At 54.3% G+C, this 24950-nt stretch overlaps 2 protein-coding genes across 9 annotated transcripts in view; one reads left to right on the forward strand and one right to left on the reverse strand.

Annotated features, from left to right (window-relative positions):
- ADIPOR2 (adiponectin receptor 2) overlaps positions 1-9461 on the forward strand; it is a 104613-nt gene extending 95152 nt beyond the window's left edge. For all 6 annotated transcript variants that reach the window (XM_017343434.3, XM_070049276.1, XM_017343435.3 and 3 more), the window contains 2 exons: positions 3148-3341; positions 6740-9461. In XM_017343434.3, coding sequence (XP_017198923.1) covers positions 3148-3341; positions 6740-6868 — 323 coding nt within the window. In that variant the 3' untranslated portion in view covers positions 6869-9461. The remainder of the gene's footprint in view (positions 1-3147; positions 3342-6739) is intronic.
- A 4353-nt stretch (positions 9462-13814) lies between these two features.
- Positions 13815-24950, reverse strand: part of CACNA2D4 (calcium voltage-gated channel auxiliary subunit alpha2delta 4) — a 107826-nt gene continuing 96690 nt past the window's right edge. Inside the window, exons 30-38 of one of the 3 annotated variants that reach the window (XM_070049272.1) lie at positions 20828-20898; positions 20291-20366; positions 20043-20095; positions 19749-19801; positions 19447-19467; positions 17990-18107; positions 16054-16171; positions 15765-15842; positions 14159-14405 (exon numbers count right to left, since the gene is read on the reverse strand). In XM_070049272.1, the coding sequence (XP_069905373.1) occupies positions 14301-14405; positions 15765-15842; positions 16054-16171; positions 17990-18107; positions 19447-19467; positions 19749-19801; positions 20043-20095; positions 20291-20366; positions 20828-20898 (693 nt within the window). In that variant the 3' untranslated portion in view covers positions 14159-14300. Of the gene's footprint in view, positions 14406-15764; positions 15843-16053; positions 16172-17441; positions 17578-17989; positions 18108-19446; positions 19468-19748; positions 19802-20042; positions 20096-20290; positions 20367-20827; positions 20899-24950 lie in introns of those variants that run through there. The other 2 variants (XM_070049271.1, XM_070049273.1) reach the window with 2 other exon arrangements.

Below are 24950 nucleotides of genomic sequence, written 5' to 3' on the forward strand. Positions count from 1 at the left end.
GCAGTTTTACCCACTACACCACAGCACTGGCCCCAATAAAATAAATCTTTTTAAAAAGATTTATTTATTTGAAAGAGCTGCAGAGATAGAAGAAGGGAGAGGGAGAGAGAGAAAGTCACAGACAGATATTGATCTTCCATCTGCTGGTTCACTCCCCAGATGGCCACAGTGTCTGGGTCTGGTCCAAGCCGAAGCCAAGAACCTAGAACTGCATCTGGGTCTCCCACGTGGGTGGCAGGGATCCAAGCATTTGAGCCATTATCTGCTGCCTTCACAGGCACTTTCGCAGGGAGTTAGATCAGGAGCAGAGCAGCCAAGACTTGAACTGATGCTGGTATGGGATACCAGCATCACAGGCGGAAGCCCAGCCAGCTGTACCACAACATCAGTCCCCATGCATCCCTTTTTTTTCCCCCAAAGATTTACTTATTTGTTTGAAAGGCAGAGTTTCAGAGCGGCAGAGGCTGAGAGAGAAGTCTTCCATCTGCTGGTTCACTCCCTAGATGGTTGCAACAGCCGGGGCTTCGGTGACCCAAAGCCAGGAACCAGGAGCTTCTTTTGAGTCTCCCATGTGGGTACAGGGGCCCAAGGACTTGGGCCATCTTCTCCTGCTTTGCCAGGCCATAGCAGAGAGCTGGATCGGAAGTGAGCCGCCAGGTCTAGAATCGGCGCCCATAAGGGATGCTGGCACTGCAGGTGGTGGCTTCACCCACTGTGCCACAGCACTGGGCCCCCCTCCCCCATGTATCTCTTTTGAAGAAGTGCTAATAGGGTAACTTATACCTGTTAAGCCGGAGATCATAGTGAAAGCCAGAGGACCCCTCAGTGCATGAGCCTTGTAGGGTACGGAGTTAGCAAAGATATTTTTGTCTCCTACTGAACTGGAACCCTTGTTAGCCAGGGCTGTGTTTTCATTTTCTGTCCCCAGTGTCAGACACAGTGCCTACCAAGAATGAACAAGCTAATAAGTATTAGAAGGAATATTTTTCTTTTCAACCTTCGTATTAAATCCAGTCATGTGCAGTTACCTAGAAGGTTAGAGGTAGAATTAACTTCATGTTAATGACTACTGTTTTCTCACTCTGCCCTCTTTCTTTTTTTGTGTGTTCCTGTGAGCAAGTAGTCAGGGTTGGCTTTTAGTATTCTAGCATGGCTGTGCTGCTTAGCCTGCTGCTTGACATGTGACATAAGAAGACCTTTGTTGAGGAGAGCTAGCCATTCTGCTATTTACAAGCATTGCAGGAGCCACCTTTCTGAGCCTTGACTTAGTGACAGGCAGTACTGCTTACAACCTTTGCTTATCATGCAGAGGGCAAGAACCAAGTGAGGGGAACAGCGTCATGGTGATTTCCTTTAGGGAGGAACAGAGGTAGCAAGTAGGGGTTTTTCCTTTAACATTTTTTTTAAATTGACACAAAATAATCTTACAGATTTCTGGGGTACAGTGTGTTTCTTCTGAACATCTATACATTGTATAATGATCCAGTCAAGGTAATTAGCATTTCATCAACGCCAATGTTTATCATTTCTTTGTATTAAAACATTCAAAATCTTTTCTTCTAGTTCTTCTGAAGTATATAATACATTGCTGTTAGAACCTGCTGAGTTTCTGTCTTCTGTGAGCTCACCTTTGCCATTTTCCCCCTGTTTTGGACTCATTCTTATTTGAGTATGCATACCTGTGTACCTACATAGAGATTGCTTACCAGCAGCTTACTGGGTAATGTCCAAAACAATGTTTAGTGAGAAAGCTTCCCAAATGATAGCTTGTTTTGCAGGTGCCACTCTTAGCTTTGTCTGTCAAAATGTAGGAACAGTTACTGGCTGAAGTAAGGATTCCTGTGTTGCTTTGGCTGTCATAGTTTTCAAAGTGATTTTAAATCTGTGGACTTCAAACTTTATTTTTTTTATAGTGACATTTTCTGTTGTAACCCCAAACATGTATACATATATAAATTCGTGTTTATATAAAAGAAAACTTTACAAAATAGTATTTAACCCTTCATTTGTGACACAGTTTGATATTTTTTATTCTAACTCATTTTTTAAAATGCTGATTTAGACCCAGTTGATCTTAGGACCTAAGTCATATCTGGCAGTTTAAAAAAATCCTGCTGTAGATGCTTTTAAAGGCAGCAGACTATGCTGAGAAGTTCTGAGACTTCTGTACTTAATTGCTGTTGGGGCCCTGGAAACTTTCAGAAGCACATGCCTTCCTTTCTCTGTTGGTCTTGTTACTTAGGTGACAAGTCATTTGTTCAAAGCATCTTAAAAAAAAAAAAAAAAAAAAAAACTAAAGGCCCAATTACAGCTCACAGTTAGAGTACTGTTTATAAAGTTTCTTACCTTTATGGTATCATCTACCTCCCCAGGTTATCTGATCATTCACTGTCTCCCTTAATTTAGGAAAATCAGTTGCTTCAGAGAGAAAATAGAGTATATGAATTGCTGTGTGTTATCTGTGTCTATAAAGGAGCAGCATTTGGGAATGTTAAAACAAGCTCCCAGAGCTCTTTCTCCAAAGTACTTGACAGCCTAATTCTAAACCCCTGAAGCCTGCTGAAGGCTTCTTAGCAGAAGGCTCATTGCATTTGTAAATAGATCTTTAGAATACCTGTGTTTTTTGTGTGGCCATCTCTCAGTTGGAAGAACTCTCTTTTTTTCTTTAAAACAATAAGGTAGGCTGGTGCTGCAGCTCACTAGGCTAATCCTCTGCTTCTGGCGGCGGCACATCAGGTTCTAGTCCCAGTCGGGTTGCCGGATTCTGTCCCGGTTGCCCCTCTTCCAGTCCAGCTCTCTGCTGTGGCCTGGGAGTGCAGTAGAGGATGGCCCAAGTCATTGGGCCCTGCACCCGCGTGGAGACCAGGAGAAGCACCTGGCTCTGGCTTCGGATCAGCCCGGTGTGCCGGCCGCAGCGGCCATTGTGGGGTGAACCAATGGAAAAGGAAGACCTTTCTCTCTGTCTCTCTCTGTCCACTCTGCCTGCCCAAAGCAAACAATTAACAAAAACAAAACAAAACAAAAACCCAAAAGGTAATATTGCATCTTACTTTGAAATACCTAGTTTGCAGAGTTAATGGCAGTGTGCTGTCATATTGACTTCCTTTTTTCTCTGTTCTCACTTTATTCCTTTCTTGTGGCTCTTAGGAGTGTTTTTGGGCCTAGGCCTGAGTGGGATCATTCCTACCCTGCACTATGTCATCTCAGAGGGATTCCTGAAGGCCGCCACCATAGGGCAGATAGGCTGGCTAATGCTGATGGCCAGCCTCTACATCACAGGGGCCGCCCTGTATGCTGCCCGGATCCCTGAGCGCTTCTTTCCTGGCAAATGTGACATTTGGGTGAGTATAGTAGGAGGTGATTAAGTGTATGTTCACACCTGCTAGTGGTTTATTGGCAAACTGGAAAATGATTTATTTGAAAAAGTCTTAAGCTCGGTTTAAGAGACTTGGGTGTCCCTTATTAGCTATGTTTCTCTGGACATAAGGACAGTAGGAACAAACACTTGGAGCACTTACCTGGTGTCCAGCACTGTGCTGAGTACTCTACATGAATCAGCTTATTTCCTGCATCAGTCCTGTGGTACATATGTTGCACGTTTTCATTTTAGATACTAGGAAACTTGGGATTCAGGGGAGATAGGTACTTTGTCCAAGGCACGTGACTTCTGAGTGGCAGAGTTTGAATTTGCATCAGGCCAGTTTTTTTGTTTTTAAAGATTCATTTATTTCTTTTAAAGACCATGAGAAAGAGAGATAGAGATAGGATAGATATCTTCCATCTACTGGTTCTCTCCTCAAATGACTACAACACACAGGAGCTAAGAACTCCACCTGGGTCTCCCACATGGATGGCCAGGGCCCACTGGGCTATCTTCCTTTGCCTTCTCAGGCACATTATTAGTAGGGAGCTAGATTGGAAGAGGAGCAGCTGGGTTGCTGGCTTCACAAACATCAGTTTAACTCACTGTGCCACAGTGTTGTTCCTTGTTTTGTTTCTAGGACAGTTTTTTTTTTTTTTTTTTTTTTTTGGACAGAGTTAGAGAGAGACAGAAAGGTCTTCCTTCCGTTGGTTCACCCCCCAAAATGGCCGCTACGGCCGGCGCACTGCGCCAGTCCAAAGTCAGGAGCCAGCAGGAGACCAGGAGCCAGGTACTTCCTCCTGGTCTCCATGCGGGTGCAGGGCGCAAGCACTTGGGCCATCCTCCACTGCACTCCCCGGCCACAGCAGAGAGCTGGCCTGGAAGAGGAGCAATCAGGACGGAATCCGGCGCCCCAACCAGGACTAGAACCTGGTGTGCCGGTGCTGCAGGCGGGGGATTAGCCTAGTGAGCCGCAGCACCGGCCAGTTGTGTTTTTTTTGTTTGTTTTTTTTAAGATTTATTTATTTATTTGAAAGTCAGAGTTATACAAAGAGAGAAGGAGAGGCAGAGAGAGAGGACTTCCATCCATTGGTTCACTCCCCAGTTGGCTGCAATGGCCAGAGCAGCGCCTATCTGAAGCCAGGAGCCAGGAGCTTCCTCTGAGTCTTCCCAAGTGGGTGCAGGGGTTCCAAGGACTTGGGCCATCTTCCACTGCTTTCCCAGGCCATAGCAGAGGGATGGATAGGAAATGGAGCAGCCAAGACTTGAACTGATGCCCATATGGGATGCCAGCACTGCAGGCAGCGGCTTTACCTGCTACGCCACAGTGCTGGCCCCCAAGACAATTTTTTAAATATGCTGTTAAAGATTCCGTCATTTTAAATGTTTTCTTTATTTTCCTCTACTTGAATAGCGGAGTGACAGAGTGAAACAGAGAGAAAGAGAGGGAGAATCTTCCATCTGCTAGTTCACTCCCCAGGTGGCTGTAACAAAGAGGCTTCCAGGTTGAAACCAGGAGCCAGGAACTCCATATAGGTCTCCAGTGTGGGTGGCAGAACCCAAGCTCTTGGGCCATTGTCTGCTGCTTCCCAGGGTGCGCTAACAGGAAACTAGATCAGAAATAGGGTAACTGGTACTTCCCCTCGCATTCTTTTATTTATTTATTTTATTTTATTTTTTAGACAGAGGGACAGTGAGAGAGAGAGAGAGAGAGAGAGAGAAAGAAAGAAAGAAAGAAAGGTCTTCCTTTATGCCATTGGGTCACCCTCCAATGGCTGTCACGGCTGGTGCGCTGCGGCCGGCGCAACGCGCTGATCCGAAGGCAGGAGCCCGGTGCTTCTCCTGGTCTCCCATGGGGTGCAGGGCCCAAGCACTTGGGCCATCCTCCACTGCACTCCCTGGCCATAGCAGAGAGCTGGCCTGGAAGAGGGGCAACCGGGACAGAATCCGGCGCTCTGACCGGGACTAGAACCCGGTGTGCCAGTGCCGCAAGGCGGAGGATTAGCCTATTGAGCCGTGGCACCGGCCTACCCCTCGCATTCTTGATAGGTGATGTGGACGTTACAAGTGGCGTGGCTCAACCTGCTACACCACAGAGCCCACACTCAGGCTAGTTTTACTATTGGAGTCTCTGCTTCTGTTGACTATGATGGGAGGTCATTTGTCCATTCTTTTTCTCAGTTTCCTCATTTATGATATGAGGGTGATGGACCAGAGATCTGGTTTCTCCCAAGGTCCTTTTGCTACCAGAATTCAGTGATTTGTGATGAGAGTTGAATGTGTTCATGGCTGTTTGGGAGAAGAGGAAGAGTTTGTAGCTAAAGGTAAGAGGAAGAAGGGGAGAAAGAAAATACTCCTGTAAGGGACCAATGATAGATGGAAAATTCTGTGACTGAAGGAGGCCTGACACATTTTCAGTAGTACAGAGTCAGATTATTGTTTCATGTGAAATCTGACCTTTGGGATTCTGTTTCTTAGCACGTTGCTGGTATTGACAATGAAGCTGATCATGTGATCTCTCTGAAGTCATGTTTAACTGTCTTTAAAATGAATATACTCCTGAACTTTAGCAATCTTTTGGACTTCAAATTGACTAATTTCTGTTTTAGAGATTGACTTATCTTAATTTTGACATTGGTATAGAGGGGTTTTTCCTCCCTTCCCTTTTTCTGGAAGAATTAATCCCCTGTGGTTTCCTAGGAAACATCTCTGGGTTGTGAGTTTTGGTTGCTTCTGGTTTATACTTCTAAATGAGTCAGTGTCTTTCCCGTGATAAATGCTGCTGTACCAGTGAACTTTTCCAATTTGAAACTGTAGAAGAGAGTAGTGTGATTTTTGCAGTGATGTTTGGGTGTACTGAGTAATTGAACCTTTCTGGAAATATGCAATGGCATTCAGCAGAATGGGTAAACTCATCAATACTATCGCCCTTGTAGACCAGCTCTGACTCGAGAAGGAAGTACAAGGCCTTGATCACCAGTGTTTTGTGGCCCCCCCCCCCCCCCCCAGTGAAACAATAGCCCACTGCTAGGAGTCAGAAGACCTGTAGGATTCCGGGGGGGGGGGGGGGGGGTCTCTTGTCAAGAGTCTGTGTCTCACCCTTGAGTTCACCAGATACTCTAGTGTTAAGTGTGCACATATTCATGTCTAAGCTTAATGGCAGCACCTTGATTTCTTTGGGGGCAGCTGGCTTTCAACTCAGCAGAATGTGATAGGCCTAACGGATGTTGCAGGATCTGTGGACATCTTGAATTTGAGCTCTGTAACATCCATTCCATGCCCTCTGCTCAGTATAAACCAGGATTAAATGATCATAAAAATCTTAGCAGACTTAATAATTTATGGGCTTCTCTACTCTTTCCTCCCCGCCCCCTCCAGTTTCACTCTCATCAGCTGTTCCACATCTTTGTGGTCGCTGGAGCTTTCGTTCACTTCCATGGTGTCTCAAACCTCCAAGAGTTCCGCTTCATGATCGGCGGGGGCTGCAGTGAAGAGGATGCACTGTGACACCTACCAGTAGCCAGGGACCGTGACCGTGACCTGAACCACAGGGCCTGCCACGCCTGCAGGCTTCTCTGCTGGCTAGTGATGCCAGTACCAGAGAGCCCCAAAACTGTGACAGCATCATGGGCTTTGTGACGGCCCAGGGCTCCACATGGTACACGACTGAGAAGAGAAAAACAAAAATAAATCATACCTCAAAGGATGGAGTGCATCAGTTTGGAGGAGAAATGGCTCAAACCCTGACTTACTCCTGGGATCTGCTGATTGAGGGCTCTGCAAGACCTTTGGCAAACTGGCTTCTGATCCGTGTCCTATTTATTTGTAGAAGATGGGGAAACAGTTTAGCTGCTGTTTCTTTCTTCTCCCTTTCTCTCTCCTTAAAACAATTATACGAACCAATTTAGGTGAACGTTTATATCCAATTAAGGGTGGGAGTGTGATTTTAGATGCTCTTTTGGGCAAACAAAGAAATTAATGTAAATAAGATTTCTAACTTACTGTTTAAATAAGAATTTATATAAATGTTTAAAACATAGGGGCAGGGGAGGGAGGGAGAATTTTTGTATAGAATGAAACATGCAAGTACCACACACTGTTTCAATTTCGCACAGTGACTGTAGGATGGACGATCAAGTGAGAACCCCAGAATGTACAATGTCTTGGTGCAATGAGGTGCCTTCTAAAGGCTGGTGGGTCAGAGAGACCGTTCTCAAGTCTGAGGGCCCGTGGGAGCCCTGAGGTGGTGGGAGGTGGTGTGCATTTTCTTAGTGGAAGCAGCATGTGCACTCAAGTTAAGGCGGCGTTTGAGAGACTGGCTCGTAGGCTGATAGTGACCTTTCTGAGGAGGAGAGCTCCCCACTGCTGTCGTTCAGTGCTGGTGAGGGGTGGGTGGTGGAAACGTGGAGGAGCTCTGGATACATCGGCACAGGGCTGATGTGATTACTTCCTGGCATCCTGCTCAGGTGGGTGGTAGTTCTTACCTGGTTAGAGAGATGCGACTGTTCTCCATATCCTTGTTATGGAGCTTTGGGACTCCCCGTAAGTTTGTATTAAAAATCACTGCCCTACCTTAATCCCTGGCATCATACTTTGTGGCACAGAGCCAGCCACAATGAGAGTCTTACTTGTTGAGGGTCACCTTGCACTCATTTCATAGGCTGGCAGCACACTTTGGATCAGGAAGGAAGCATTTGACCTTGGCATGCTGTTTTGATAAAGCCTCTCAGGTGGCAGGCACCTCAGCTCCCCTGTCACAAGAAAGCCAGCAGAACTCTGGTGAGGCAAGATGTAGTACCCACCATGGCACTGTCCCCACTCACTGAACCCACTCTGCAGGCCTAGTGTGATACACAGTGTCAAAGGGAATGGCATGGTATTGCCAGGAAGTCCAGGAGGATCCTTCAGTTTTTGAGTTGTTACTAGAAATGAAAAATGATTGCTCTTGTCCCAGGTCTACAGTGTTACATGTCAAAGGGTAGGGGTAGGGGAGAAAGATCTCTGATCTTGGCTTGTAAGTGAACTCCTAAAACAGCGCTGTCTTAGGTTACTGTCACCACAAACTTCAGGGGATTATGTTGCATCCTGGGGATTGTGGGTATTAGAACCAAACATTGAGACCCTGGGGACTGACATCCTCAAATGGATGTTTTGGAGCATGGGAAGGACCTCCCATTTATTCAGCACTTCTTGGTTCTTTTTCTCCTTTCCCCTCCGTCTCCAGCACAAGCTGAAATCCAGGAACAAAGAATCCAGCCTTGAACTTGGGAAGGACTTGAGAGTGTTCTGGTTCTCAATAAGGTCACTGCCTTGGTGGTGCTAGGTGGGCCAAGCCAAAGACTCAGTGTGTGGACTGGTGCCATGCCTGACGGGAGGCAAGAGCAGTATTAAATCCCTTTGAGAAAACATAGTACAACAGGACTGTGGCCATCTGGAAGGAAGCTCACTTGGTTTCCTGGGAGCAATAGCACATATCAAAAGCCAGACTTGTTTTTCAGTCATGCACTTTGGGATGTAGGGATGAGCCCTGTAACAACACCAGGTAGCCGTCTTTGGGCCCAGTCTCCCCATACCCTACAACAGGAGGAAGCTGGTTCAACATAGCACAAACCCTAAGGAAAATGAAGTTAACACCACCAATATGTAACCCAGTAAAAACCTCCCTCTTTCGGGTGTATCTGTGTGTGGGCCTGCCTGGGCCCGTGTATGTGTGTGTGTGTCTCAATGTGAAGCTCACCCCAACAGCCTCAATGTGCACTTGACCATACAGTGCCCGCTGAGAACTCTCACCAGGTTGGCGCCTGAATGCCTTACTCTCAGCGGTCAGAGGCCTGCTTGCTCCGTGCAGAGCTTTACTTTTCTTTTTTGGCCCTAGGCTGCTTAGGACCTCTACAGCTTTGTTCTTTCACCATTAAACAGTGGCCTTTTTCAGTATATCCACCCTTCTCCTTTATAAATTGCTGAAGCCACAAAGCACATTTTGGGGGGATCTTAGAAGGCTGGGGTCCCAGAAAGGCACCTGTGTGATGATTCCATTCACCAAGGGGTTTCCCTACTTGCTGTATTCTCAATTTCTTCTAATAAAAAGAATCAAATGGAATCTAAGCTTCTGTTGTGTTTTTTAAACTGCTTTTTCTTTTGTTGATGTTATTTATTTGAAAGGCGGGATGGTGGAGGTTGGGAGGGTTGGAGGTGTCTTCTGTCTTCTGGTTCACTCACCAAATACTGGCAACAGCCAGGTCTGGTCCAGGCCTAAGCCAGGAACTCAGTCTGGGTTTCCCATGTGGATGGCAAGGGTCCAGGCTCTTGGACTGTCATCCACTACCTGCCCAGGCACATTAGCAGGAAGCCAGTGAGAGGCAGGGCAGTCGGGGCTTCAACTGGCACTCTGATGTGGAGCCAGCCTAACCTGCTGCACCACAGCGCCGGCCACTAACATTACCTTTGGCACTTTCTTAAAGCCCTAAATACTAAAGTTTAAGAAATTCTCAGAAATCCCCCACTATGAATTCACAAATCAGGCACTTAACACCCAACTCACTTTTTCCAACTTTTCTTTTTGACAGGCAGAGTGGACAGTGAGAGAGAGAGAGAAAGGTCTTCCTTTTTGCCATTGGTTCACCCTCCAATGGCTGTCACGGCTGGTGCGCTGCGGCCGGCGCAACGCGCTGATCCGAAGGCAGGAGCCAGGTGCTTCTCCTGGTCTCCCATGGGGTGCAGGGCCCAAGCACTTAGGCCATCCTCCACTGCACTCCCGGGCCATAGCAGAGAGCTGGCCTGGAAGAGGGGCAACCGGGACAGAATCCGGTTCCCCGACCGGGACTAGAACCCCGTGTGCCAGCACCGCAAGGCGGAGGATTAGCCTAGTGAGCCGCGGCGCTGGCCTCCAACTTTTCTTAAGCTTTCACTGTCACTTGACCCAGCTTCAGAATGGAGAGGAGAGCTGACTCAAAGTAGTAGTACTTTATTTATTTACTTATTTGAAAGTTACACAGAGAGCCTCCATCTGCTGGCCAGTCCCCAAATGGCCACAACAGCTAGGACTGGGCCAGGCTGAAGCCAGGACCCTGGAACTCCATCTGGGTCTCCCATATGGGTGGCAGGGGCCAAAGTACTTAGGCTATCTTCTGGTTTCCCAGGTGCATTAGTGGGGAGCTGGATCAGAAGTGGAGCAGCCAGGACTTGAACTGGTGCGCATGTGGGATGCTGGTGTTGCAGTTGTCTGCTTAACCTGTGTCACAACACCAGCCTCCCTACCTGATTTATTATTAAAGTTTACATAAATAATGCCTAATAATGCTTTATGCCAAGGGATGTGTTAAATGAACTACTGTTCTCACAATAACCCTGTGGGCTAGTCACTGGTATTTGTGACTCATTTTTATAGATAAGGAAACTGAAGCTTAGAAAACTGTGTGACATAGTCTGTTACAGCATTCTGTACTGGAGAAAACAAAGACAATTTAAGAGGAAAATTTCCTGTATTCGTTTATTCTGATGATTCTCATGAATATTGACTTGAAGGCCATGAGGTTTGTTAATCTGGTCTCTGATAGAACTTTTTAAAAAGATTTATTTTTTTGAAAGCTGAAGTGACAGGGAGACAGATGTATGATCTACTGCAGGAAACCAGGAGCCAGGAACTCCATCCTGGTCTCCTACAGTGGGGCAGGAAACCAAGCACTTGGGCATCTTCCACTGATTTCTCAGGTGCTTTAGCAGGAAGCTGGATTGGAAGTGGAGCAGCCGGGATTCAAACCAGTGCCCGTATGGAATGCTGGCGTCCACAGGTGGTGGCCTTACCCGCTATGCCACAGTGCCAGACCCCTAGAATTCTTACTTAAGTATAGATAGAACTTTAAGGTTTTCCCATGTATTATCCTGGCATATAACCTGGATCGCAGTCTGCTATTGATTCAGTTCAGGCCTACAGATCCCGTTTGGGTTTTCCTCGTCTTGATAAAAGCTGTGCTTCCCCTTAGGTGATCCAGTGGATACTGCAAAGGAAGTAGATCAGGCCAAGTTTGAAGTTCGACTTTATAGAGGAGCCCTGGCCAGTGCCGCTTTCCAGTTCTCCCAGAAACAGCATCCTTTTCTGGAATATTCTGCTAGAGCACTGTTGAGTTTTCCTCAGTGGGCATGAACTGTTTGCTCGCCACCCGCCACGTCCTGTCTTGGGTGCATATGTTCTCTGCCTTTATTTGACTTGGTGAAAACAAGGCTGGTCTGGCCCACTCTTGGCTGCTGCCTTTGATGGCTGGCACAGATTGGGACTGGGGAGAACCACGGGAGCAGGGCTTATGCTGCATGTTCACGAAGCCTCTTGTTGCCACTGCCCTAACTGTCCCTACCATAGAAATGAAGAGGAGGCTGATCAAATCCCAATGTGACATAGACAAGAAGTCATTCGCTGCCTCAGTAGTAAAGTAGGACATGATCCAACCTTGGAGCTGCAGACTTCCCGCGGTGACTGGTGCTTGTGCCAGCTCCTGCCCCATCTTCCTTCTGTCCACTTCGAGCTCCCCGGCCCCCATACCTTCCTGACCTTAAGATATATTCACTCCCTTGCTCTCCTGAACCAAAAGCTTCACTTAGCCTTGTGAAGTGGTGGTTGAGGCATTTTACCTGAAAGCACACTTCTGTTAAAATACACAGAAGCATTACTAGCAGTGGACTCAGTAGCTAACAGAGCGCCGGTGCTGAGGAAGGAGGATCTGACGGCATTCTTAGGTCACGGTCATGTGAAAGTGTGCAGCACTGGCGAGGTCTCAGGTCTGTACCCCAGTTTACCAGGTGACTGCTCTCCCACCCTGCCACTCTGAAATCAAGATGACGACTCCTTCAGTGAGCCAGGCTGCCCTCTGCTGCCCCCTAGTGGCTCTATTAGCAGAGGAAGGAGGCTGTACCCTGCAAAGCTGGGATCCCTGTGGGCGCCGGTTCTTATCCCTGCTGCTCCATTTCTGATCCAGCTCTCTGCTAATGCACCTGGGAAAGTGGTACCCATGTGGGAGACCAGGAAGAAGATCAGCCCAGCTCTGGCCATTGTGGTCATAAGGGGAGTGAACCAGTGGGTGGAAGACCCCTCTCTCTTTCCCTCTAACTCTGCCTCTCAAGTAAATAAATACATCTTTTAAAAAAATGCTGTGTGCAATTTTGTCTGCAGGTGCTTCCCCTGGCTGTGTAGGGACCACAAGCCTTTCAAAAGACAGCCCTGGATTACTCTGGAGAGAAACTGGTAGTTGGTGTCTGAGCTGGGAGTTGGATCAAATGCCATTGGAAGTCAAGAGCACTCACTAAGGCCAAAGAAAGTCAGGTTGGGAGTCAGGGGCCCCAGGGAGTGGCTGGAGCAGGAGTTTGGAAACCCTTATCCTGCCCTGGTTGTCACAGGTCATCAGCTAGGGGGGCTGGGGAGTGGGCTCTGCTGCCTTCCAGCCCCTCGGGCCAAGTGGACACCCATGATTTGTGCCTGTTATTCCTGGCATCCAAACTGCGAGTTTTGTTGTTATTCCCACCTCCAGGGGACCAGGTAGTCACAGTAGTCAACATATATGCGGTGCCTACTGTAAGCCAGGCCTCTCCAGGCACATGGCATGAATGGATCGCGTTCAGGCTGATGATCCTCTTAGAATTTGGAGGCAGCTTTCTGCGCTCTCTGCTTCAGTTTCCTTGGCTGTAGGACGGGTCTAGTCATAGCAGCTACTTGCGCAGAGTATGTACATCGTACGTGCTGTCAACCTGGTACACGTAGACTTTAGCTATTACTAGTGCTATTCTGCCTTCACACAGCTCCGAGCTCTGCAGCTGTGCAGGGGGCATCCATGCCAAGCTGGAAGGATCAAGACTAAGTGCCCCTGGAGCTACCATCGGCTCGTGTATGACCTAAGGTGCTGCAGGAGCTGGCCTGCAACAGAGGCAGGCTGTTTGCTGGTGGGAAACGCGGGGCAGCTTGGCCTTGGTGTGGGGGCGAAGGTGGACGGCAGGGGAGGCGGGTCCCTCTGGGCTGGGCCTCCGCTTCGGAGGTTCGTTAAGCCTAAAGATCTGAGCACACCCCGGAATTTCTGCAGGGCTCACTGCGGCTCTCACAGGGGAGACTGCTGCTGCTTGGGATCTGGGGCTGGGGCTGGGGTGGAGGACGTCCGAGGGCCTTGGGCACCAAGGAGGTGTGAGGGTGAGTTCCCACACAGCGGCCTCCGGGGGCCCCAGGGATGGTCCTGAAGGACTTCACCCCAGAGACAGGTAGCTGCTTCTGTAGATCAAAGAGACCACGATGGGACCAAGTGGACCTCATGGTGAGCTTGGAGCCAACCCTGGGCCCCTAGAGTGGTGCCGCAAGGAACCACTCCACCTGCCCTGAGTGCGTATCGTGTTCCTGTGCAGCAGGTGCGGAGCTCAGCCTACAGGCTTTGCTTCCTCTACGTTAGGGTTCTCTGTGGACATAGCATAGGCAGCCATGCCGATGGTCTCATTATGATTTACTCACACACACACCGCACGCATCAGGGCTCTTCCAAGCAACAGCTAGGGAACGGCGTGCCCGCCACCATGACCTTGCTTGGAGGACGCTCGGCCTCAGGTGGGGATGTGGCTCTTGCCTCAGTCTCCCTCTGCCACTGGCCTCAGTCTGCTCCTCTTCCTCAGCCAGCACCCCTACAGGCCGCCCTGTCCACGAGGAGGCTGACCCTTTCCAAGCTGCGTCGGGACTGGTGGAGACCGAGGAACTGAATTCTTCTGTCTTGGTCCAGGTGGAGCTCATGCTGGGCCCCCTGGAGGGTCTTGGGAAGTAACTTGGGTGGTGTTCATTTCTCGTTCCGTCAGCAGTGTCCAGAGGCAGGGACGGCTAGCCCATGGCTGAGATGGCCCGGGCCTGGGCGATAGCCCCACCGCAGGGCTGGCTCCCACGGCGGTCGGGGACCTCTCAGGATGTGTCGCCGAGCAGCCGTCAGACGGGGGCTGTGTGCCCGCAGAAACAGGCACACAGAGGCAGCAGGAGCAGGGCGAGGGAGGCCGAGGTGTCCGCGGTGCCGCCGCAGTCCTGCGCGTTCTCCTGCGCCCAGAGCAGAGAGGAACACATTGGGAGGGAGGCCTGCCAGCCAGGACAGCCAGGCCCCAGGGAAGGCCGGTCCTGGGGACTGACAGGGCTGAAACCCCGGGAGAACACGGAAGCCCTGCCACCGTCAGGGCAAGAGCAGACGCTGTGGGTGCAGCCTGCGTCCTGGGCCCTCACCTTCTCCGGAGGCCCTTGTCCTGGGGTGGCTGCGGGGTCAGGCAGCACCTCGGGGTGCCGGGCAGAGGCTGTATGGACTGTGCACAACGCGCTGGCTCCGGGAGCCACACCTACATCTCATGTGCTCAGTCCCTGCTCCTTTATCCACCTATCGACTTCCTTCCACTTGCTCAGATCATGCCCAGCTAAATGTAGCAGGACGCAGGACCCCACGGGAAAACTACTTTACTTCGCCTGGGCCCCAAGCCCGAGGAAGCGTGGCTCTCCATGGAGCCAGCCTTCGATCCTGGTTGCCTCGGTATTTTAACGGCATGGTGCTTGGTGCTTTGATGTGTTTTTGCTGCACCATTTATGACCACGACTGTGGGGACCGCATTATCCCCCACCCCCACCCCCACCCTGTCAGCATGCTGGCTCACAGGGCACCAGCTGGGTGTCCCATAATTCCATTCAGTTCATTTGCATCCTGACCCTGCCTGGAGCCAGCAGCAGACGCCACCAGGTGAGGGGCTCAGTCCCAGCCGCAGACACACTGCGGACAGCCCGGCTCTTGGCTTTGTCATCTGTTACACTGGGTCACGCAGCTTCGGAGGGAACTTGCCAGCCTCTCACTGGTTTGTTATCAAGGACTCAGGAGCAGCCAGACCGGGGAGGTAAGCGGTGGGCAGCCGCCGAGCCCTCTGCACCCTCTCAGCTCCTGCACGCGCTCACCATCCCGCAAACCTGCACAGCTCGAGGCACTGTCATTTTTTTTTGAATCATTGGCTGTTTGAGATAAGCTCCATCTCCATTCCCTCTCCTTTCCCCAGAAATAAGGTTCTGAGGCCACAGTCCCAAGGCTCCAATCCTGCCTCTGTCTTTCTGGGGACCTGCCCCCCCTGACCCCCCCCCCCCCGGCATCTCACAAGCATACACAGACACTCTGAGCACGTGGGCTGCTTAGAAGTTGCCTGCATCAGGAACCAGGGACTAAAGTTTAACAGAAGATGCTTCTGTCACCTCTGTCACACCAGGGAGCTACGAGGGTTACAGGAACTCAATGCCAGGACCTGGGGTGGACCGGACAGTCACGGAGAGTGGTCACGAATGCACAGTGGGGCCTGCCTCCCACTCAGGTGCACCGGGACAGCGGTGGCTCCCACCTTCCCCCGGCACAGCGCCCCTCCCCCAGCCCATCACCTCTGCGTGGAAGGCGTGGCAGGAGTCGGGTCTGCGGCGGAGCTTCTGGGAGCGCATCCTGTCACACTTGACAGAGGCGTTATGTGCAAGGCTCACGGTTAAGGTCAGCAGAATGCCATTTTGGAGAGCCTAAGGACCTGCGCCTGCCAGCAGCTTAGGGTGTGGGGGTCGGGGCGGCAACCAAAAAGTCAGGGAGGGAACTGGAGAACAAATAAAGGTGTCCCGTCCGAGCCCCGTGGTGCGGTGACTCTCCCCAGCCTGCCTGCCCGGCTCATCCTGAGGACCGGAGGATATATTTCACTTCCGTGGCCTCCTGCAGGACTGGCGGGAAGCTGCTGCAGTCACAGGTGGAGTCTGTCACCAGTAGGAGGAGGTTACTGTTGGGGATCTGCTGTATCACGAAGACCCTGCGGCAGAGACGGGGGTTGTGGCTCCGCATCTGGAAGGGGCTTCTGGTGTTGAGGGCTGGGGCAAGGACACGAGCTGGGCCGGCTCAGGGGCTGCTGCAAACAGGGACGCCAGGGGCCGGCGCTGTGGTGCAGTGGGTTAACATGCTGGCATCCCATATGGGCGCTGGTTCTAGTCCTGGCTGCTCCTCTTCCGATCCAGCTCTCTGCTATGGCCTGGGGAAGCAGTAGAAGATGGCCCAAGTCCTTGGGCCCCTGCACCCACGTGGGAGACCTGGAAGAAATTCCTGGCTCCTGGTTTCGGATCAGCACAGCTCTGGCCGTTGCAGCCAATTGGACAGTGATCCATCGGATGGAAGACCTCTCTTTCTCTGCCTCTCCTCTCTCTGTGTGTAATTCTGACTTTCAAATAAATAAATAAATCTTAAAAAACAAAAACAAAGAAAAACAGGGGCGCCAGGCCACCAGGGTGGAGATAGGTCGTGTGGAAAGGTGCAGTGCCAGGTTTGGCCACAAGGTGGCACAGTGCTCCTGCACACAGCTCAGGAATCGCCAGACAGGGAGGGTGAAAGACCTGGGCCACGGTTTGTGCGGCAGCCTGGGGTTATTAGCCGATGATGTTAGCGGCCACTTTCCGCACGTTTCCTATGGCCTCCGTGATTTGTCACACACACATGCCAATATGTGCATAAGTTCATGGAAAATGCGTAGTCAGTAAAAGCTATTTAGGGATTTCAAAATTTAATCACCCAAATAAAACTTGTTTTTCAATTTGAGAGACAGAAAGAGAGCTCCCATCTTCTGGTTCAGCCTTCAAATGCCTGCAATGGCAGAGCTGGGAGCCTGGAGCCAGGAATGCAATCCGGGTCTCCCGCGTGCTGACAGGGACAACTGCTGTCTCCCACGGCCTGCATTAGCAGGAAGCTGGGGTCAGGAGCCTGAGCCGGGAATGGAACCCAAGCACTCCGAAATGGGACGCAAACATCTTCATCAGGAAGCCAAACACCTGCCCCTAAACTCACCTTTTAAATGCATTTTCCGGGAGCTTTTTCAAGTCCTCTCATGTACATTTAACCTGCACAGCACCACGAATTGTTCCCATTCTGTAGATGGGACAACTAAGCCTAGAAGAGCCTGAGGAGCCTCCTGCACCCCCAGGCTGCACGGCCGGAAGCAGCAGAAGCCGTGTTTAAATTCGAGTCTTTGCAGAAGCCCTGGCTTCACGCCATGCCACTGTCTTCGGCCTCACCACAAGCCTGAGAAAACTGCGTCACTGAGGGACACGGCCACCAGCGTGTGTGTGACGCCCGTCTGAGGTGAGCCTGGGAAGCAGGCTGCTCCGGCGGTCCCTGGGGAGCGGCGAGGCACCCGAGAACCTGCCAGGCCTGGGCCAGACCCCCGGGGGTCTGCAGGGAGGACCCTCAGCTCAGCAGGGCCCCAGCCCAGGCAGGTCCAGCCCCCTCCGAGGGCCCCAGCCACCCCGCAGCTTCCTCCTGCTCTCCGGCTTCCCAGCACAGCGCGAACTCCAGGGAGAGTGGCCTTGGGTCTCTTCCCCACTGGCCTGGCTGTCCAAGCACTGCCGATGGCCCCGACCACCGTGAGCAGCCCCGATAGGAGGGGGACCAGCCCGAGGGTCCCGAGGCTGCGGGGATTGGGGTGCGCGTGCACTCAGGAGCGCCGCTGCCCGCCCCCTCACTGAACCACCCACCACCCCCACCAGGGGAATGACCTTTCCCCCCGGAAGCGCCCCTCGCCCCGCCTCCCGTGGGTCCTGACGCCCTTGCCGCCGGCGGGCAGGGCGAGCGCAAGGGCTCGTACTTCTGGCAGGTGCCACACTCGATGATGCCGTTGGCCTCCCGGACGGCCTCGCGGTAAACAAACACCGGGTACTCCGTGTCGCAGGGCTGCAGCACGTCCTGCTTCTTGTGCTTGTGGGCTGCGGGTGGACAGGCACAGGTGTGAGGACTGCGAGGCGCCTTACAGGTTGTCCCTCGCTCTCCGCTAGGCCATGGGGACGCCCCCTAGTCCCCTGCCAGGTGGCCTCTTGGGGCGGGGGAGGGGGGAAAGCAGGTGAGGGAAGACAACAGAGAACAGGTGCAGCGCCCAGGGGGATGGGTCCTTGCGCCTCCCGACCTCGGGCAGCCGCTTGCGCCTTTGGGAGCCTGGTCCTCAGCGTGAGCCGGGGCCCGGAAGTGCACCCTCTCCAAGGCTCCTCCCAGCTTTGCTATCCAGCACCTCAGAGGAGAGGCGAGCAGAGGCAGCAGGGGTGCCAGGCGAAGGTAGCGCCTCTAGGCGCCATGGCTGCTCGCCCGCCCACCGGGGACCAGGCCCCGCCTCTCTCCCTAAGCAGTGGAGCAGCGGTAGCCGGCCAGAGAGAGCTGGGCTTGTGGCACACAGTCTCTGAGCCTCCTTTGTCTGCAGATGCGCTGTCGTCCACCACATCAAGGACAGAAGTGGCGCAGACAGGGCTCAGCCCCGGGCAAGGTGGCGCCCAGGGAGGACCCGCGCCCCCCGTGCTGGGATGAGCCTGAGAGGGCCCAGGAGGGAGGGTGGACGCCTGGCGTCTTCCAAGCACCCTCCCTGCCCTTCCCTTAGTCCCTGCTGCCCAGCCGTGAGACCTCCACTCTCTCCTGGAATGATAGGCACGGAGGTGACATGACACAGGGTTTCATAGGGGACCTAGAAAAACTTCGACCAGGCTTGAAGCTCGGGTCAGGGCAGCAGGCAGCAGAGCCCTCACGGAGCGGGAACGTGGTCCCAGCTTTCCGCCAGGGTCTGGCTCTGCTCTGCGGGCTCCTGGGCCCCTGGGGACCGGGCAGCCTCAGCTGCTGCTCCTGGTGGCTGTCCTCCTGGGGACAGACTCAGGCCTGGGCTGCTGCTTTGCTTCCTGTGGGGGCTTTGCCGCCAGCGGGGGACTCTGCTGGGGGTGTCATGCCCAGACCTTGCAGGCAAGCACCCGGGGAGGCCCAAGCCCTGCTGCTGGGTGCCTGGGTCGGAGCCGCTGCTGCTCTGCTTTCCACGGGGTGCCCTGGTGGCTGCTCTGGTGTGCTCGGTCACTGAGCCACAGCACCTTTGTCCTTGCTGAGCCTCACCCAAGGAGGCGGCTGCAGTTTTCTACAGGACTGGACGGGTATGGGATGAGATCCGGAGAACTAGGCCCTTCCAGGGTTTATTCCTGGGATGCAGAGTTGAGGGCAGGCGCTGTGCAGCCCCAGCTGCTTTGCTTCCCTAACCCGCCCTGGCCAGCCAGGACCTCCTCCGCTGATGCTACTTACAGTGATGGAAGACAGCTTTGGCTGCCCAGGACAGAGGCCAGCACAGGGTGGAAATGGACAGGAAAGGCATGGTGTCACACGAGGGCAGGGCGTCACAGGTGGTGGTGGTGTCACATGGAGCAGTGGCGTTCCGAGATGATGATGTCACACAGAGAGATGAGGGGGCCAGAGGAGGCCACGCAGGATGAGATGTGAGCATAGAACCATAGGTGCCAACTCCCTATCCCGCTGCCACCCCCGAGATGACAGGTTTTCAAACGAGCTGACAGATACCCCACGTGGCTGTGCAGCCACCAACTCACCCTCGGCCCCGCGCTCATGCCAGGAGCCCCAGGCGCACCACTCCAGCAGGAACCTGTTGGACACAGAACTGGACCTGGGGGCCTGTGCCCTCCCCACCCCTCTCCTCCAGGACACCCTCATCCTTGTGGGGGGCTCTAGGCTGAGCAGGTGGGCAGAAGGCACTAGACGCACTCTGCGGCCAGGCTCTGGGGGCCAGTGCGGTGCTGTGGGCACCTCAGGCAGCCGCCTGCTCACAGGAGCTCCTCCTAAGCCACACCTGCACGGCTCCCTCCCCGGCCACGGCCCCCACTCACAGACAAAGCTGGTGCAGCAGCCACCTGGTCGCTGTCAGGAAGGCGGTGAGTGGCTGCAGAGGACAAAGAGCGGTCCACTCGCACGTGGGACCTGTGCTGAGTGAGCAGCAGGGCAGCAGGCCCACATTGGAGACAGTCACGGTGCCCCCCCCTCCCCGGGAAGGACGGCCGGGGGTCAGGAGAAGAAGCGGGGAGGGGCAGGGGAACTGCGTGGCTGGCTGGCCGAAGGCAGGTCGGGTGTCACTCACGCTGCCCAGGGGCTGGGTCCCACTGTGGTGGTGACTCTGGGGTCTGCACATGGCCTGGTAGTCGTACATGGTGACTCTGGAAGCCAGAGACAAGTGGGGGTGGGGGTCCCAGGCCATCCCCCTGCCCCGCCCCCGCCTCGGAGGGCCTCACTAGCACAGCCCCCCTCCCCCACCCCGCCCCTCAGACCCTCAGGCTGCAGGGACGCCTGCTCCAAGGGCAGCACGCACTGAGCATTTCTGCACTTTGAACGGTCGGAAGGTTGGAAGGACAGGAAGAGCGAACGGCTTGCTCTTTTGGCTGGATGGTTTTCCCTCCAGGGGCTGAGCTGAGGCTGGGGGGGTGCAGGGGTCCGCTCCCAGGGACGTCCACGTGACCTGATGCCCCATCCCCCCCTCCCACCCCGTCAAGTCCCTAGCTCCGGAAAGGTTGCTTTTGGAGCTCTTTGGGCTTTCATTGCGAGTTTTTGAGGTCAGGATCCCGAGATCTGTCTGGAGCATTTAGCATCAGCGCTTGCCTCTGCCGCGCGCCCTACTTACCGGCTGAACACCCCCATGCTGAGCAGCTGGCTCAGGAGGGCGCCGTCCACCTCCCCCAGGAACCTGCCGGTCTGCGGGGGAGAGAGGCAGTGGGAGCACGCCGGCTTCCAGGCCCGGCACGCCAGCCCGGGAGCTCTTCCCTCGCCGCGCCCCGCCACCGGCCACCTGCTGCCCTGCCAGTGAGCTCTACGGCCCCTTGTTGGATCGAGGGTGGCTCTGATTTTGGAAACGGGACACAGTCCCTTGGAACAAGTCCGTGTGGCTGCTTGGTGGTGGTGGTGGGAGGGCAGGAAGTTTCTGTGAAAACTCATTTGGGCTGCGTGTGTGCGCAGGGTCAGATGTAAAATGCCTTTCTGCGGCCGGCGCCGCGGCTCACTAGGCTAATCTTCCGCCTGCGGCGCCGGCACACCGGGTTCTAGTCCCGGTTGGGGTGCCGGATTCTGTCCCGGTTGCCCCTCTTCCAGGTCAGCTCTCTGCTGTGGCCCGGGAGTGCAGTGGAGGGTGGCCCAGGTCTTTGGGCCCTGCACCTGCATGGGAGACCAGGAGAAGCACCTGGCTCCTGGCTTCGGATCAGCGCAGCACGCCGGCTGTAGCAGCCACTTGGGGGGTAAACCAATGGAAAAGGAAGACCTTTCTCTCTGTCTCTCTCTCTCTCTCACTAACTCTGCCTGTCAAAAAATTAAAAAATAAAAAATGCCTTTCTGCAAAACAGTTCAAGGGCGTCGCCTGTGTCATCCACACTCTGCCCTTGTCTGCAGCCAGCCAGGCCCATCTCTGACTTCTCCCCACCGTTGGGTGCTCTGTGGATTTGCCACTCACTGTTGCAAAGCCATAGTCAACGGCTGCCCTAGGCGCCCCCGTCCTAACTGACCCTTCTTCCCAGTCCCTGGTGGTTGCTGCCAGGAACATTCTCCCCAACGCAGCCAAGACTGCGTTCATCACTTCCCTCCAAACAGAACGGGATGCTCCCTCCTGTACCCCCATCCCTCCCGGCGTTATCCTGGCAGTGTCTGGCGAGCACCTGCCACACCCGTGCGGTGCTCAGGCTCAACACCCACCCCCCCATGGCTGGGACCCCACTTTCTCCTCGCCTTGGCCTCTTGGTTCTGCTCTTTTCTCAACATGGCTGGGGGTGGGGTGGGGGGAGTGCTCAGTCTGCGATGTTGGATTCTCGTTCGAATGCTGGTTGTTTCAAAGACCGGGGGTTGGGTGTACCAAGCAGGTGGCACAGACAACGCCGCGTAAAGGAAGCTGCTCTACCCGTGGCCGGGCATCGCAGGGGAGGCCTCTCCAGCCGCAGTCAGGGCCCTTCCTCCGCGCCCTGACACCCGTGCTGCCCCTCTGCGGGGTCATAGTCCGCGCTCTTATTTGTTCCCTGGTGTCTGGAAAGCTGCTTGAGGACAAGGACCACCTCTTCCTGGTCTCTCAACTCTGCACAGGGCAGTGCAGGCTTTGGGTGGGGAAGAGAGGGGGAGGCCAAGTCCATGCCACACGCGGCTCTTCCTCCAGAGCTTCCCTGGCTTCTGGTCCGGGTGTGGAGAGGGACCAGCTGTGCTGCACCCTGGGCTAGAGGTGAGGGCAGATGGCCCAGAGCAGAAGAAGCCCAGTGAACAGGAGCGGACAAGGGAGGGAAAAGGAAGGGGGCCAGGGACCCGTGTGCACATGCAGGATGCCTGCTCCTCTCACTTCCTCCATGGACAGTATGCTCAGGAGGGGCCTAAGATAATGGCACATCTTGTAACGGCCAACTAAAGAGAAATACTGCCCGGGCACAGGAGCTGAGGCTCAGGGCCTGGCTGAGCTGCAGGCGAGCCAGGCGCGTGTGCAGGCCCGGGGCCCGCCGGGGAAGCCGCATAGCTGCCAGTCTACCTTCCTTCTGAAGGAAACGAGGTTATCCCAGCAAGGATCAGAGGAACTCAGGGCCCCAGAAGTGCACCACTGACCAGGGAAGGGCTCTTCCCAGAGAGAGGGCATGGCACCGCCCGGGCACTTGCCCCAGTGCTGCTCCCGTGGTTTATGGTGCTATGACCTAGTCTCCAACTCGGCAGTGAAGTCACTTTCCAAGCTAGGATTAAATAAGAAACACAATCCCTATAGCCATAAAATTAAAATATCAGGATACAGCTCACTAAAAATGTAGGGCAAAACTGTGACCTCAGGGCCAGCATCCTAGTGCAGTGGGCTAAGCCACAGCTTGCAACACCAGCATCCCCTACCAGAGTGTGGCTTCCGGTCATGGCTGCTCCGCTTCCGACCCACCTCCCTGCCAATGTGCCTGGGAAAGCAGTGGAAGATGGCCCAAGTCCTTCACACAGCTGCCTTTTTTTTTTTTTTTTTTTTTTTACAAGGCAGAGTGGACAGTGAGAGAGAGAGACAGAGAGAAAGGGCTTCCTTTACCGCTGGTTCACCCTCCAATGGCCGGCGCGGCCGGCGCACTGTGCCGATCTGAAGCTGGGAGCCAGGTGCTTTTGGGCCATCCTCCACTGCCTTCCCGGGCCACAGCAGAGAGCTGGCCTGGAAGAGGGGCAGCCGGGACAGAATCTGGCGCCCCGACCAACCGGGACTAGAACCCGGGGTGCCGGCGCCACAAGGTGGAGGATTAGCCAATTGAGCCACGGCGCCGGCCTTCTCACAGCTTTCGTACAGCACACAGCCTATGGAAGGGGCGGCAGGGCAGGCAAGAGCTTCGGGGCAGTTTGGACAGACAGAAGTTACCCTAACTCGGGGCCGGCTGATAACCGGGGCTGCCGATCACACTGTAAAGGATCGGGGTTCCATCTGTCCCGGCCTGGAGGAGGGCGGTGGACAGAGCAGGGGACAGCAGCAAGGAGTCCGGGACCTCCCCGGGGCAGACCAGCACGGGGGAAGGAGAAGGTATCCAGTTCTGCCTGTTACTCCAGGTGCGGGCTGACCGGGCCCTCTCACACGGGCCATTCTCCCCTCCCTTTAAAGTAGGGTGACTTAAGGATAGTAGCAATATGTTCAGCTAAAAACACTACACTTCCCAGAGGCCCTTGCGGTGCGGCTAGCCGGGGAGGGGCGAGCAAAGTTGCTGGGCGGGACTTCCGGCGCCCTATGTAAGAGAGAAGCCGCCTACCCCTGCCTGTCTGTGAGGTGCTCTGGCTGTTTTATCTGAGGAGGAGGGAACGCCCCTATTCAGGAAGCCGTGGGGGCGTCGACTGCCTTCTTCCGTTTTCAGAGCCCAGACCATAAAGCTGTTTAAGCCCACTGTGCTGGGCACTCTATTCTGGCATCAGAACACGATTCTGAGTGGGTCGGTGCCTCGAATGGCGTTTCTGACCCTGTGCAGCCCACGTGCTGGTGTGGCGTGCGGGGTCTTGTCAGAGCGACGCCCACGGCACCCACCTTCTGCCCGCGTCAGGCCACGTGGCCCCTTGGCCCCTCTCTCTGGGGATAACACGTCAATGGGCACGGGCCCATGGGGCTGCCTGCAGCCTGGGGCTGGGTTAGCCGCAGGGGAGGCTGGGATCTGGGGGTCCTGAGAGGAAGCAGATGGGCTGGAGGCTTCAAAGGAGGCAAAGCTGGGGAGATTCCTGCCTGAGCCGGGGCTCAGGGCTCGGGGCTCGGGTGAGGCGGCTGCGCCAACATGCCTGTCCCCAGGGAGAAAGGCTGCCCTTGGCTCTGAGCCAGAATGGAACAAACGCGAGACAGCTGCACTTTGTTCTTTAAAAGTGGGAACACCAGTCAGCATGTGTGCGGTCACTGTGTCTGGCCCCTGTTTCCTTCCAGCCCTTACCTGCCCTGACGGCCTTGCCTGTGATGGGCGGGGGTCTGCACCAGCCCTGTGCTCGTGGGAGAGCCACTGCAGAGCCTGCCTGGGCCCAGCTGACCGCAGGAATGTTACTCCGGGAACACCCAGTGAGGCAGCGCTGTTTGGGATGAAGCAGGGGAGGACAAAGAGGTGGGGAAGGGGAGGGGCCGCGGGGCCCAAGGCAGGCACCTCTGAGACTCCGGGTCTGAGGGCCTTGCCCAACCCTGGCTCACAGGCTGGGGCAGGGAGGGAGGAGGGTGGTGTGCTTTTGACAGAAGGTACCAGAAGCCTCAGGTTTTCTAGGCTATGCTGCCCCTCTCAGGTCCAACTGGAAGTTCCTGTGGGTGGGTG

The sequence above is a fragment of the Oryctolagus cuniculus genome, chromosome 9 (genome assembly GCF_964237555.1).
Source record: "Oryctolagus cuniculus chromosome 9, mOryCun1.1, whole genome shotgun sequence".
Taxonomy (NCBI): Eukaryota; Metazoa; Chordata; class Mammalia; order Lagomorpha; family Leporidae; genus Oryctolagus; species Oryctolagus cuniculus.